The sequence below is a fragment of the Atta colombica genome, unplaced genomic scaffold, assembly GCF_001594045.1.
Source record: "Atta colombica isolate Treedump-2 unplaced genomic scaffold, Acol1.0 scaffold55, whole genome shotgun sequence".
In the NCBI taxonomy this organism is placed as follows: domain Eukaryota; kingdom Metazoa; phylum Arthropoda; class Insecta; order Hymenoptera; family Formicidae; genus Atta; species Atta colombica.
Genome location: NW_017259545.1, coordinates 2416020 through 2430839, shown reverse-complemented (window position 1 = coordinate 2430839; position 14820 = coordinate 2416020). Strand labels below are relative to the sequence as shown.

At 40.3% G+C, this 14820-nt stretch overlaps 1 protein-coding gene across 1 annotated transcript in view; it reads left to right on the top strand.

The window, feature by feature from the left end:
* LOC108691999 (hemicentin-1) overlaps positions 1 to 12312 on the top strand; it is a 31011-nt gene extending 18699 nt beyond the window's left edge. Inside the window, exons 2-7 of the mRNA XM_018200071.1 lie at positions 6910 to 8368; positions 9059 to 10287; positions 10935 to 11103; positions 11228 to 11406; positions 11594 to 11869; positions 12149 to 12312. Of these exons, the coding sequence (XP_018055560.1) occupies positions 6910 to 8368; positions 9059 to 10287; positions 10935 to 11103; positions 11228 to 11406; positions 11594 to 11869; positions 12149 to 12303 (3467 nt within the window). The 3' untranslated portion in view covers positions 12304 to 12312. The remainder of the gene's footprint in view (positions 1 to 6909; positions 8369 to 9058; positions 10288 to 10934; positions 11104 to 11227; positions 11407 to 11593; positions 11870 to 12148) is intronic.
* Positions 12313 to 14820: the final 2508 nt, after the last annotated feature.

The window sequence follows — 14820 nt, the reverse complement described above, 5'->3', positions numbered from 1 at the left end:
CAGAAAAAATGATTTTGCTATGAAGTGTTTAAAAATTTGCGCAATATCTTCTGCGCTTCACTTCTACTGCCCGTATCCTTTTCAGTTCTTTGATTTATAAGGAGTCTTGGTTAGTTTGATTTGTTATACGGATTTAAAAATTTAGTTCGATTCAGATCTGAAAATAATTTTTTTAAACTATAAAAATAATATTGATGGCAATGCTACAAAAAGTTTTAATAATCTAGCAATCAGTTGAAACATCCTATATATGATGTAACTGTCGACACTCCAAGATCTTTACAGTCGAGTCGCGAGAAAATACATGTAAGTTGATATAATAAAAAATTCAGACATATGATTTTAATAATTCTTTAATTTTTTGTTTTCTTTTGAATGACTACACAGCGAATCTGACAATCTGATGAGCGATGTGATTCTACTTAGTAACGCAATGTATATGATTTTGGTTTTACTTTATGTAAGTTTTTATATTATTAATGTTATATTATTATGTATAAGTTAATATTTTTGATAATCATTAGGCTATTCATTACATAGTTAATTTGGCAGTTGGATAAAGAAGAACGAACTAAATTGTCAGGAATCATCATGGAATTTGCATTATTTATTTTGTAATTTCGATTTATATGTTATATTGATAACGACCTAAATTAAAGAGTTGAAACGTATACATTTTATTCGTTAGTTACATTCACGAAAATAAAGAATTTTGCATTCGAACAGCTGATGTGGGCTCTGATGGTCTTTTTTACATTTTTCACTGATGATTCTTTCGAGCCTCATATATTTAACCTTTATATATTTGTGCATCCTATATAATTATTTTGATAGTCCAACAAAATTATTTTCGCCCTGTATGTAGCTAAATTTTTAGATACTACAACAAAGCTGTTCTTTTTGTGTATTTCACTTTAAATATAAAGAGTGCACTTAAATATAAAAGTGTGCTAGTTCAGCTATAAAAGACAGACCTATTACTTGATATTTGACGCACGATAAAAGACAATTCTTTTATGTTTACGCGTGGAACGCTAATAATATTGCTGTACATAGAAGTACTTACTATAGTAGGGGATACTCTTGCAGGAATTGGATGATACAATATATGTAGACGTATAGTTCGTCATACTTTCGACGAGAGCAAGACAAACACGTCGTTGGCTGCAACGAGGAGTAACATGCGATCGTTCCTCGTGGTTAAGCATTCATTATGGGAGAAAGTTTTAGTAAAGGAGACGCCTGCGGAAGGAGGGGGGGAACCTTAATTTAGATCCGCCATTGACAAAAAGGCGGAAAGCCGCGGAGTAAAACTACAAAGGGATGATAACGAGAAGGGCGATTCCGGGGAGACAGAACGAAGAAAGGACCGCGACGGGATCGAGGAGTAGCGCGGAAGGGAAGGCGAAAGAAGCGCACGACAATAAGATATATTATAGGGGTTGGCGCCGGCGTTCCATTCACCCCGTTTCTCGCAGCACGCATAATCGCGACATAAGCAGAAACCTCGGTGAATATACAGAGATATTTGGACCTATCTCCACACGGAGAGAATTTTTGTTTAGAGATTACTCTGAAAATATGATAGTCCTGGAACAATATTGTATTTCAAAGAATATTATGTTTCTCTTATTCATTAATAAAGCTATAATAAAATTGCTATAATAAAATATAATAGGTTTGATTAATTTTACTGAAGTGCATGGTAAAAATCTTTAAAATATTGTATTGTACCACAACTATATTTTCAGGATTTTTTAAGAGACAAATTTTAAGAGACAATTCTGTTCGTGCAGTTTTATGGTCACATCAATAACGATTTAAAGAATTTAAAATGACCAGAAACAGATTAGTTTTCATAGAAATAAAAAATTTGCGAAATTTTTGTTTGCAATAATATCAAATGCATCGATAGACATTCAATTATGAGCTTCAAACCTGATGTTCAAACGCTGATGTTTAATATTGATGACACAAGTTTTGCTGTGGGGAATAAACGATTAAAAGGATCGATATAACTGTGACGAGAATGAAATGATGAATGGTAAAAACGCCGATATCCTTTGTAAGTTTTTGCTCTACTTCTTAGATCGATCCTGGTACGGTAAAAAAGATTAATGCGCCATTTTTAAATGGCCATATCTTGTCGCGAAGAAATCGGTGCACGCAACGCGTAGTGCACGCAAAGAGTCTTGAGTGAGTGAGTACTTTCGACGAAACTTAGGTAGAAATGGATTTAAGCAAAAGTAAGAGTCTCTTTGAAGGAAATGTAGAACAGAACGGAATAACCTGGCGAGGAAAGTTGATTTTGTCAGGCAACATAACTCACTCGTTCACGGAGCACACAACGGTAAAGTCGTTCTGAAAGCGTCTTACGACGACAAATCATAGCAATACTTGTGACATATCGACGCGACATTTGCAAAAGAGAGAGAGAGAGAGAGAGAGAGAGAGAGAGAGAGAGAGAGAGAGAGAGGAGAAGCGAGATATATAGAAATCATATATAAAGGCATAATTTCCTGGAAAGCTTGGCAAAGCATCGATATGGAAGGAAACGAAAAACCAGTTATGCCATCTGGGCCGCCGCGCGAAAAAGTCTCATTTTTTCGCAAACACGAGCCATTAGACATTTATATCAGTACGAAATGTTTTTGTCTCGATATTCTAAATTATATTGATCTTTCCAAGAACAATGTTAAATCCGAAAGATGATTAAATTTTGCAGAACTTCCTCTCTTGATCTTTCATATCCTATCCAACTTCCTTCATTTTTCTTCCTCAGCTTTCACAACTTTTAAAAACTCAAGGAAAAACTGCCGATACCGTTAAACGGGTTTAACGTTGCCTTAGTGATCAAATGTTGTTCCAATAATAATCCATTACTGCCTAATAATCGAAACTGCGGCGTTCTATTTCGAAAATCGAGTGGCGTTATTTCACGCTACACTATTGATAAGACGATGTAATATTATTTCTATGTAAAGTGCAAAAAAATTGAACATGATTTGCCACTTTTAGCACACACATTATTTACTGCCATTATTTACAGTTAATAATGAGATAGAATTTTTTTTCTTTTTTCATGAGACATAAAGATTTGAAAGAATTTTTTATAGCTTTAATTAGCTTTTATAGCTTTAATTTCAGTGATTTATTTGCGATAAATTTATAAAAATCTCTCTTTGAGATTAAAAATCGCCAACTGTTAGAATTTATTTACGTGTTAAAATATAATATTGTAATGGCGCGTTTTCGAGGAAGCCATGAGTCAGGATTCCAGAGCGAACATCAGCCACGAGTCAGGATTTCGGAACGAACAACAGCAAGAGGAATGAGGAGGAGGAAAAGTTTTGTGGGAACGAGGTGTGAAGATCGAGATAAAATAATAGGACAATGCACTCCGCGACGAAGGATATATGAACGAATTCGCCGGCAAACGAACGGACAGGTAAATGAACGAATGAACGCGGGATCAAATGGCTCGTAGACAAATAAATCGAAAAGAGGAAAGATAAACGTCGCTGCGCGAAATACGAGCGGGAGAGAGAGGAGGCCAGGATGCTCCGACATTTCCAAACACAAAATGGCGGAAGAGGACGATCTTCAATAGCGTTGACGAGTCGAGTCGACCGGCGGTTTTACCGTTACGCGACCCAATGACGAGAGATACGTTCGCCAGCGAGAAACGTGGCTGCTTCTACCATTCGATGGATGCCTCGTGGCCAACAGTACGGTATAAAATGGACGTGTGCTCCACGAATATTGCCGCACGAAGTAGGTTCCACTTCGCACCTGAGAAGTCGTAAAAGATCAAGAGATTTATTTCACTGAACGATGAATTCGTTAAGAAATGATAAAAATTTTTCCAAAGATTCGCGGAAGAGAATTTAAATCTTCATTACTCACTCTCTTCCGCTCGACAATAAAGTGATAAAATAAGATTGAGTTATTAGATATATCTTGCCTCTTTACTTTGAGTCTCTCTCTCTATACTTGGAGAAATTTTTACTTCTCGTTCTTATACTTATCGTTACTTTGTATTTCTGTGTTCTCATTTCGTTCGTTTATTAGCATCAATATATTGAGTATTTTTCTGTATTTTTATTCATGGGTGAATCTGAAAATTCTAGTTTGAATGATGAGCTCGTGGGTGATGGAGCAGGGTAAGTCCGACAAGCAGATGTACAGAATCCAACTGACTCATAGGGTTACTTTTGAATATATGAAACAAGATATACACCGTAACATACGTCATAAGGTTCATTGTTGAATATCGTGAATTTCCTTTATTCTCAAACAGTCGAATGAACAACATTCGTCACTTCCACTGAAACTTCGCCATATATTCTTTTTTTCGTCGTATAAAAGCTATAGTATACAAAAGAAAAACTTAAACAGTAAGACATAAACAGTTAACTTGTCTTAGCTGTGAAATACTACCGTGTTTTCTGCAGATAAACAAATCAATATTTTTCTACTACCTTTATTATATTAGATTATTGCCTTAGATTCTATGATTAGTCGATTCGCTTATTGTTTACACGGAAAGAATTAAGATACTTATTTACAAATTTAGTTAGATACAAATTTGAAAATAATTTTATTTTCCATCAAAACAATTATATAGGACACTCAAACTCATTGCTAGAATATCAAAACTTTTTACAGCATTATACTTCAAATTCTTATGTAATTATTTTAATAATTTAAACAACATTATTTTCAAATATGTATGAGTATATATAACTACAATTTAGATACTTCAGCAAAATCGTTCTTTTTCTGTACATCTTGCTACCTTACATTTTTTTCTGTGTATCAGGTTTAAATATCGATTATTAAAACAGAATTTAGAAAAGGTGTTTAGTTAATTTTGTGGTTAACAGTGACCAATATCAGAAGTTTACTATAAATATCTCGACATTCGGTGGTCGCGACAGTGCGGTACTATTAGTTTTCAACGTCACCGCGCTGTGGTATTCGATTTTCGCAATGATTTGTGTTGACATTCGATGTTATGTTACGATAAGGAAACGTTATGATGCTGTGTCATGTGTGAAAATCGATTTTTATAATGATAAAACCGTCTGTATAATGTACGAAAAAATTATTGATATATCAGGCATATTTTAAATAATACGCATTCTCTCTCGATTAATTTTTTTATCAACTGATTCAGAGACTTTATTTCCACGAACAAATTGATAACGCATAAGAAAAAAATGCTACAAATAATTTTATTTAAATTGGTTAATTATACCATTAAATATTTATGGAAACGTTATATTTGAAACGACCTTTCGGGTCGTTTAAATAATTACGAATGGAATCATCAGTGACATTTTTGAAACAATATCCTTTTTATTTTACGTCATTGTTCTCATCCTCGATTATGATTAAATTTTTTAATTAAAATGGAATTTTACGTACGCTTTCTTTTTAATTTATATAAAATATTACCGAAAATTCATATTCGGTAATTTTTGCCATTTACATTCACTGAATAAACGTAACGATGCGATGGAGAAGTGGATGGGAATGACGTGTTGTTTCCACCGCTTGGAAAATACACAAACAGCATTGGAATGCTGATATTTTTTTTTTTTTAATTTCTTCTGTAAAGATATAACAATCAAACTTCAACTTGCAAATACTTACACGAAACAAATGTTATTTAAAAATAGGAAACGTTTAATAACTATTTGCACTGTTAAATACACGTTTGTAAAAAAATTTTTTTTCTATAGTCATTGTTTTTGTATTATGATATTTTTCATCCTTTATTACAACATTGCAAATGTAACGTATATTAGTTATTCGTGTGTAAAAGCTTCATACGTAATAGATTTTTTATGAAATGTATTTTAGTGCGTGAAATTTTAGAGAGAAATGGAGTGAAAAAGAGAGAAACACAGGAACGAGCTCGTTCAATGCTCGTTGTCGAACCATACGTTACAATGGTGCCTCTCTATAGACACGTGCAGGGATTAAAGTTGAACATATACTATTGTAATAGACGAGTTAATACGAAATATTTTGAAGTTAAAACATTTTTCTCAACCTTTCCACGTTCCTTTCCTCCCGAAATTAGTCTTTATGATCATCATTCTTCGTGTTTTAATTAGATAGTTTACAACGAAAACACGAGCGAAGGTAAACCAATTTCTCTGGAGAATGCCAACGTTCCGGATATTCTCTAACGGTACTACTGCCGTCATCGTCGTCGTCGTAAAGACAGGAATTCACGCAGCTTGCAATGCGACTAACTGTAGCTGGCGACGAATCGTTTTTGCCAGTTCATTATTTCGTAAATGCGACACGGCGTGAATATCTGACGTCTTTCGCGTTGTTAAATGCCAGTTATTATTCTCTCACCTGCTTTAATCATGCTTAGTACGCATGGACTCGTCAACAATCAGTATTGTCAACGTTGGCGAAACGGCACACAGCTTGGCATTAATTGCATAAAAGGTGAATTCTTGGTGGGGAGTCAGTGAACCCAAAAACTAGGTTGATTCCTGACAGGCAATTTGTATTGCCATTATCACGGTCCCACGCAGTAGCGTTCGAACGCTGCTGTTCGCGCTCACGAATTTATTCCGTCTTAATGGAAAATGTGTGTACGTGCGAGGCTGTAAAGCACGACGATGGAGAGGCCGATCGATTCTTACACATCGAGCGACTCTCTTGCGGTCGATTTCCTCATCGGGTCACCGGGTTATCGGGTTACCACGACGCGGATCGATCGTCCGTTAATGCTGTCATCGCTTATAGTTATAATGCATAAAATATATTATATAAAATATATGTTAAAGAAAGAAAATACATTCATTTTTTCCTCGTTGTTTTTGAAATACTAATCGGTTTCAATGTGTTTGTTGTTGCTTTAATAAACTCCTTTTATTTCAGCACCTATCGGAGCATACACCGACGAGACACAGATGGATACACATGAAGGCTCGACGGTGCAGTTGCAGTGCCGATTCCCACCGCCGCGGGAAAACGTCACGTGCTTTTGGTTGACCCACACGAATAACAATCTCGATAACGCGGCGATCGAGAACCGCTCATTGTCGCCAAACTACAAGGTTTATATGAACTTGCAAGAGGGCCGTTACGACCTGCAGATCAGGAACGTGTCCTACGAGCGTGACAACGGCAAGTATGAGTGCAGAGTGAAGGTCAGTAGTACCGGCGTTGACCTCCACAGGAAGTACATTACCCTGACGGTGCTGAGAGCGCCGGGTCAGCCGATGATATCGCCGACCTCCGCATTGGCCACAGAAGGCAAGATACTGGAGCTGGCGTGCAACACCATCGGTGGCAGTCCCGAGCCAGAAGTGAGATGGTACCGTGGCAGCAATACCACCCTGCTGCACACCGGCAAGACTCTGATAATCCATCCCACGCGGGAAGACGATCGGGCAGTTTTCCGATGCGTCGTGAGAAACCGAGCGATGCGCGAGGGTGAGACCCTGAATGCCTCGGTGACGCTCGACGTCAACTACTTCCCACGCGTGTCTGTTGGCCCAGACAACCCGCTCAAGGTCGAAGTGAACGGCACCGCAATCCTCAAATGCCATGTAGATTCGAAGCCGAGAGTCAGCATGATACACTGGTGGCGAGGCGGTTCCTACGTTTCCACCAACTTCGAGCATGTGATACCTAAGGTGACGCTACAGGATTTTGGCACGTACAACTGCCAGGCGGACAATGGACTCGGTAGGTTGGTCGAGACCCCTTTGACCCTAGACGTGCTCTATCCACCCACAGTGTCTATCGAGGGCGACACTGTCAGAGTAGCTGATGTAGAGGACAGCATAACCGTCCATTGTAATGTGTCTGCCAATCCGATGCCATCCGTGATCGAATGGCTGCGGGACGGTCGACCAGAATTTAGGCAACCAGGTTCAATTCTCCGATTGACCCGTGTCACTTCGGAACACGCTGGTAACTACACCTGTCGCGCGGTAAACACGATTTATCCTACCGGCGGCGAACGCAGGAATCATTCAGCCTTTTCCACTGTAACGATCCGAGTGCGGCACAAACCCGGTCCGGCTAGAGTGACTCCGGATTCACCGGTCGCTGTTGAGGGTTCGCGGGTGATACTCACGTGCATGGCCAGTCCGGCTGGTTACCCTGAACCACAGTACAAATGGTGGAAGGTAGGCGAGGGTGGTTCGATTCAGGTGCCAGCACCATCCGGTCCGAAATATGAAATCGACTCGGTGCACCTTGGTAGTGAGGGCACTTACAAATGCTTTGCCATTAACGAGATCGGCATCGGTGAAGCCGCGTCAGTAAACCTTACTGTTCACCAGCCGCCGAAGATTCTCACCAAGCTGCAGCCTCATGTCACGAGGAAGTAAGTAAAAAGAATTGTGTATAGAATTTTTCTAATACAAGTAAAATATCTATATGAGTCTCCATAGTTGTCATTGATGCGTAAATTATGTATTCTTAATGTAAAAAGATACAATTCACAACTATTTAGATTTTACTTAAACTCTAAATTACATTCATTTTTCGAAGTTAAAGTAAATGTTTTAACTGTGGATTTTGAGTCCTCTTCAGTGTGGAAATTATACAAACTACCATAGAATTTTCCTTCAAAATATCTTACTTTCCGAATCAATGAAAAATTCAATTTTTATTGAAACAAATATAATGGCGATGTTAATAATTATTGTTTGATTTTTAAATATTCCGACTCTTAAGCTTATATTCAGACTCTTTTTGAAAAACTCAAACATTTTTAGAGAGATGTTCTTGCTGGATGTTTTATTCTACATGTAATGAGAAATAGCAATTTCCCTAAGCACAATCTGCTTTTTGCAAGGCCATGACGTATTTTCTTTATCCATTTTGTCCTTTAATCTTCAAGTCGTACTAAATGTCATTGATGCAATTGTAAAAAGTTTGTGGACTTTACGTTTCTTCTACATATTTCTTCCATAAACTATGTGCCATTCGGCGAAATATAGTAAGTCGCTTCGCGAGTACAACAAGATATATCTTTCGTTCTAATAATCTAACGTTTTCTTGCTTATCGCAGAGTCGGCGAGTCATCGTTTCAAGTATCCTGCGTAGCGCAGGGCAAACCGCGGCCTAGCGTGCGCTGGCTGAAGGACGATCAAGAATTAACGGCCGACGAGAGGCTCTACAAAGTAATTACGACGGCATCAGAGGGCCATGGTAACGTAATAACCGTAAATTCCACGCTGAGTTTTCTGGGTCATGCTCGTCCACAAACCGATGAAATCGTGGCGGGCGATCGCGGTAAATACACCTGCGTCTTCGTGAATGAGGTGAAGAAAGTCGAATCTACGATGATGCTCAAGGTAGAGCACGAGCCCATAGTTCTCCATCAGCACGGCAAAGTGGCTTACAATCTCCGAGAGACTGCCGAAGTTGCCTGCAAGGTTCAAGCATGGCCAAAGCCCGAATTCCAGTGGAGTTTCGGTACCAATGCCGCGACTCTTCAAGGTTCCTCTAGCGACGGTCACTACGAGATTACTACCACTAGCGATAACTACGATGCATATACATCCGTCCTAAGAATGACCAACATCCGCGAATCCGATTACGGTGACTATACTTGCCGCGCTGCCAATGCTCAAGGTAGTGTGATGTCCACTATCAGATTGCAGCCTAAGGGAGCGCCAGAAAAACCAATCAACATCACCGCCATGGAAATCGGACCCACATACGTCACCCTTTTGTGGCAACTGGGTTTCGACGGTGGCCTGCCCATCACAAAGTATTTTGTTTCATATAGAAGAGTGGCTGGTGGTGACGAAATAGTCGCGCCAGATTGTGCGCCTCCTCGAGGACCGATCGGCCAATGGCTCGAGCTCGATTGTCGGCGATCGAACCCGTGCAACGTGACCAATCTGGAGCAACATCAGACTTATACCTTCAAAGTGAAGGTCTATAATACCAAGAATCATTCCGATTATTCCGACGAAGTAACCGCCACCACAGCGGTAGCCAAAATACCCACACCGCTTAGAGTTAGCTTCGATCCGGAAAGTAGTACGCTCGCTATCAACGTGGGTGCCACATGCTTGGCGTTGGTAGCATCTATCGAGAAGTTCGACGGAGGCTCGGATAGTTCATGGCGTATCGTCGACGAGTGGCCCCTCGAAGTTCTTGGAAGTGCGCCTACTCAAAGAGAGGGAGTATTGGACGATCCCGAAGCAGCCGACTCGGAACCCCGACTGAGAGTTCGGTTGTGCCTCAAAGCCGACCGGCAGAAATGCGGCGAATACGCAGAAGCCGAAAGTAAGTATTTCATTATTGTACAAGATAATTAAAGAGAAAAGAATCAATATTCATAAATTTATTTTAAAACTTACACAGTTTCTTAATTATTAGAAAATTGCATTATTAATAAATTTTAGGATATAATAATTGACTTACTCAATGTTATATATTGATCAATTAAAATAAAAATATTAATAAACTTAATAGATAAACTTTAAGATCTCATCACATTAATTCTTTGAAAAAAATTGTCTAATAACAAATAAAAATATATTTTAAGTGTGCTAATGCTAATTTAAATCACATTGAATAATTTCTATTACTGAAAATTTCTATTAGACAAAAAATATTTCTTTCTGCATAATTTATAAATACAAACTTTTTAAATAATAAATTTTGAAAGCGGTTACATTTTTCAATTTAATAGACGTTTATGCCAGTTAACAGTTATATTTTCTCTAGCTTATTAATAATACAAAAATTTTTTTAAAATTAATAAACTGTGTGTTTTAAAACGATAATAATTTAATAATTAAACAAACAATTTTTAATAAAGTTATTTATTTTGTATAACATTAGAAAAATGTTGTTAGATATTTGGAACGAATTTATTTTAGAAGTATCTTTATCGAGAATTTATGCATTAAACATTCTTTTTCTTACAGTTGGACCATCCTACATTGCACAAGCTGGTTCTCTCGGAACACCGACTTTAATCGCCCTGATAGTGAGCGGAGCAGTTTTTCTATTGTTCGCGGCCTTGTTGTTACTATTTTGCCGATGCCGGCGAAAACACGCGACGAAGGCGAAAGATTATGAAATGGACACGAACGCGTAAGTATTCGAAACTAATGCTCATCGTAAGTGGAGAATAACTTAAGCTGGACAGTATGTTGCATCGCGTGGCTCGAGTGTAAAAAAAGGCACGGTCCATTGAATTCTTTCCTTTATTTTGTAGCGTCCGGCCGAGCCTTGTAGCAGGTAACGGCCAGCAAAGCCAACCACCGCCACCGTATTATGCCGAGAACAAAGCGCTGGAACACAGCCTGGATCACGCTTTGGCTTTGGAAGATTCAAAGACACCTGCTTATTCACAGTCTGGATACGGTTATCATCAACCCAATCACAATATCAACGGTAAGTGCAAAAAATAGTTTTCCCACAAAAAACTTTTTCAGGTTTGTAAAAACTTATTAAAGTGTGCGTTCCATAAGTATTGTTCTACCTTTGTTACTTGTGGAAAGATAGAATGATGTTTGTTTTGACTTGTGTCACAAAAACTCTCAAAAAAACATTACATATATTCTTCTTCGATTTTCCTCAGGTGTGAACATGGGCTACATGGACAACAGTTATTCGAATTCTAACAACGGCGGTTCCGTCAATTCACAAGATTCCATATGGCAGATGAAATCCGCCGCTGCGAACGGCGTTAACCAGCCGTACGATCTCGCTGGATATGGTACTACGGAGTCCGATTACCCCACGCACCCTCATTATCTCCCGCAGCGAGAGGATTATAGGGAGAGCCACAATCTGAGCCGACAGCAGTTCTGCACAGAGCCCTTCGCCACCGTCGTCAAGTCTCAGAAACACGTCGGTCGGTATTAGCCTTACGATCGTTTCACGTGACTCCCTCGTCCAGTTTGCCTAGCTTCTAATGACAGTCCCTATATTGTCGGTGTGCGTGCTAGGTTGCAGCGTTATAGATTATATCGTACGTTACATCGATCTTCTGCGGCTACACTACATTGTTTCGCGGTGCCTCCTGCACCTTCGAAGAGACCTCGTTTCGTCCTTCCTCTTTCCCCGTTGCCCTCTTCTTCCGCAATCTCGTAATTTCACCTTCATATTAATCGTCTGTTATATCTTCGTACAGATTCGCCTTACGACGTGTCGGGTTTGCCGTACCAGGAGAATTACGACGAGGACACGAAGCCGCCGCAACAGCCCAGCCTCTCGTACGACGAGAGTCTTGAGTCCGGCTACTCAACGCCGAACAGGCGTAGGATCATCCGGGAGATAATCGTTTGAGACCTGCCTACCGGCTCACGAGCCGGAAACACGCGTACCACCTGGCTATAGCAGCAGGCCCCCGTTTGCCATACGGTGACGCAGCATCGTCCGCATCATCTCTATCACCGCCACCGCCACCGTCACCGTATGGAGATCGTCCTTGAGAATCCTTCCGTGCCGCCAATCGCGACGGCCGCGACGGCGACTTCACAATTGGGTCTTCCGATGCATCCGTCGCACTTTCCGCATTGCGCTGCATACGACGTAGGTTTAGGACATAATCCGTCGTTGTTGCCCGCAGAGGACTATTACGCGAGGAATCGTCACGTGTATAGCGGTCTAGACGGCACGCTGGCTCCGGTGACAGTCCGGCGAATCGATAAGTCCGGTTTGCTGGAGATCGCGGAGACGGATCCCGTCACATATCCACGTCCTTGCGTACTCACTGGTGCAGAGGACGTGACAGCGCGCGGCCTATCGTTACGGGTCGATCGCTCGGGACTTTTGGAGGCTGTTCCCGAAGCTACTGATCAATCGGAGGAAAACAATGGTGACATGACGACGAAATTGCTTGATGAAGTGGGGGTGTCGCGAGGAGAAACATTAAAAGTAGATGCTGATGTGAATCCTTGCGTGTTCGAGGATGGTTGTCTGCTAGAACGGCCATCATCCTTGGAGGGGCAAGCCTGTCCGGACGAGGTCGACGCGAGAGCCCGTTCTGCGGATTTCAAGGTACTAAGCGGAAGCCCGCGAACTCAACTCGACGTTTCCAAAGCCACGGAGAGACCACACTTAGCGTTCTCGCCCGGTTCTTCCCTACGTCATTTCCGAAACGATCCTTCAAAAAGGTCTCCGTTGACGACTCGTGATGTGGATTCGGCTCGTGATCTACGGAATCAAAGCTCTCCGGATTTTTCCGCGACGTATAGTGCCGCTGGTTCCGTTTCCAAAAAGCCTGCCGATCCGTCGCAGAGTCCAATTACACACGAACGATTGCAGATAGGATGCACAAAGAGCAACGTTGATCCAGCATCAATCGACTCGGGCGTTTCGATCGACACAATTAAAACATCTCACGAATCGTTACTCGCGAGAGGAAGCGCGGTACATAAGGACGATCCACCAGGAGAGGAGAGAGCCGAAGCGGAAGGATGCGAGCACACGACTATCGAGAATCTCGAAAAGGACGAAGTATCGTTCAAAGGGTCCAACAAACTTCTCGACAATGACAATGTCCAGACGCTCAGAGTGATCATTCTGTCGGAACAATTGTGAAAGTGACTATAGTGACCTCGAGTGCAATGATTACAGGCAGTGATATCATTATATGTGCGAGTGCTAGTGAATGAGCCATGAGTATCGGAGGACACCAGGGATATGGTATTTACGAAGGAATTTACTAACTATCGACAAGGAGGGCAGTGTATTCTCTGCGTGATTCGCCATCTTTCCTCGTTTATTTTATTTACCGACTTTGCTAACATCTGATTCTAAGCAATTAAGACTGTCTAAGAAATTTATTGTTTAAATTGTGTATTTTTGTTGAACATTAATCGCTGTTTCAAACATTTTTTCGAAAAATTAAATTTTGTTCATTTAAAATTCATGTTCAGATAGACTCGTCTATTTAACTCTTCGAGATTGATTATTTTCTCGCTAACGCTTTGAATTCGGCTATTTTATCAATGTTTTACAATGTTGTTGATTCAGACAATTAACTGCCATCCCGAATTCAATGCGTTAATTGTTGTCCGTTTAATTAGTCAATCTCGACGCGGCCCACGAGAACATTATCATAGAACGTTATTTTGTTAAATTACGTACGATTATTACGACGCTCGTTATTTTATTGCATTTACATTTACTTTCTGTATTGATTGCGGATATTTTTTTCTGTATTTTTATAGAAGACGCGTGGAACTTCTCGTGAGATTGCGTCCACGAGCGTTCTCCGAATACGATGTTAAAGTATCGGGACACATCAATTTCCGGCCGCTCACGCGAGAAAAGACGTCGTAAGTATAAATGGGAAGATATATTTCAAGAATGAGGGCAGGTTGGACGGAGAATCTCGCGAGTTCATCTTCAATGACGCGCAGAAGCTGTCTGACTACCGCCTATCAGAAAAGACTCGATGCGGCGTTCGATGCATTTTATACTTTTATATACACAAGTGTGAAAGGATGCGCTGTCTTTTCGAACGACAAGAGATTGCGGTTTACCGTAGCCGCGCCGATCGGTTTTATTATATAAATGTATTATTCGCGGAGCGATTAACGCTACCGGTTTTGTAAGTACTAGGCGTAGCGTTTATAAGTAAAAGATGTATTCTTTCGCGAAGAACAGTTTTTTTTTCATCGAGATCGGCCGCGTCGTGCAGGGCCATCGGGCTGAAATCAGCGAGACGATTATTTCGATATTATCTACCTTGACGGAACAATTCGGACAACTCAAACGGTCTAAGCCGAACATGTGAGGGATGTCTTGAACTGTCACATTGTCTGCCGAGAGAAAAGTTTTGATATTTGTGACCAT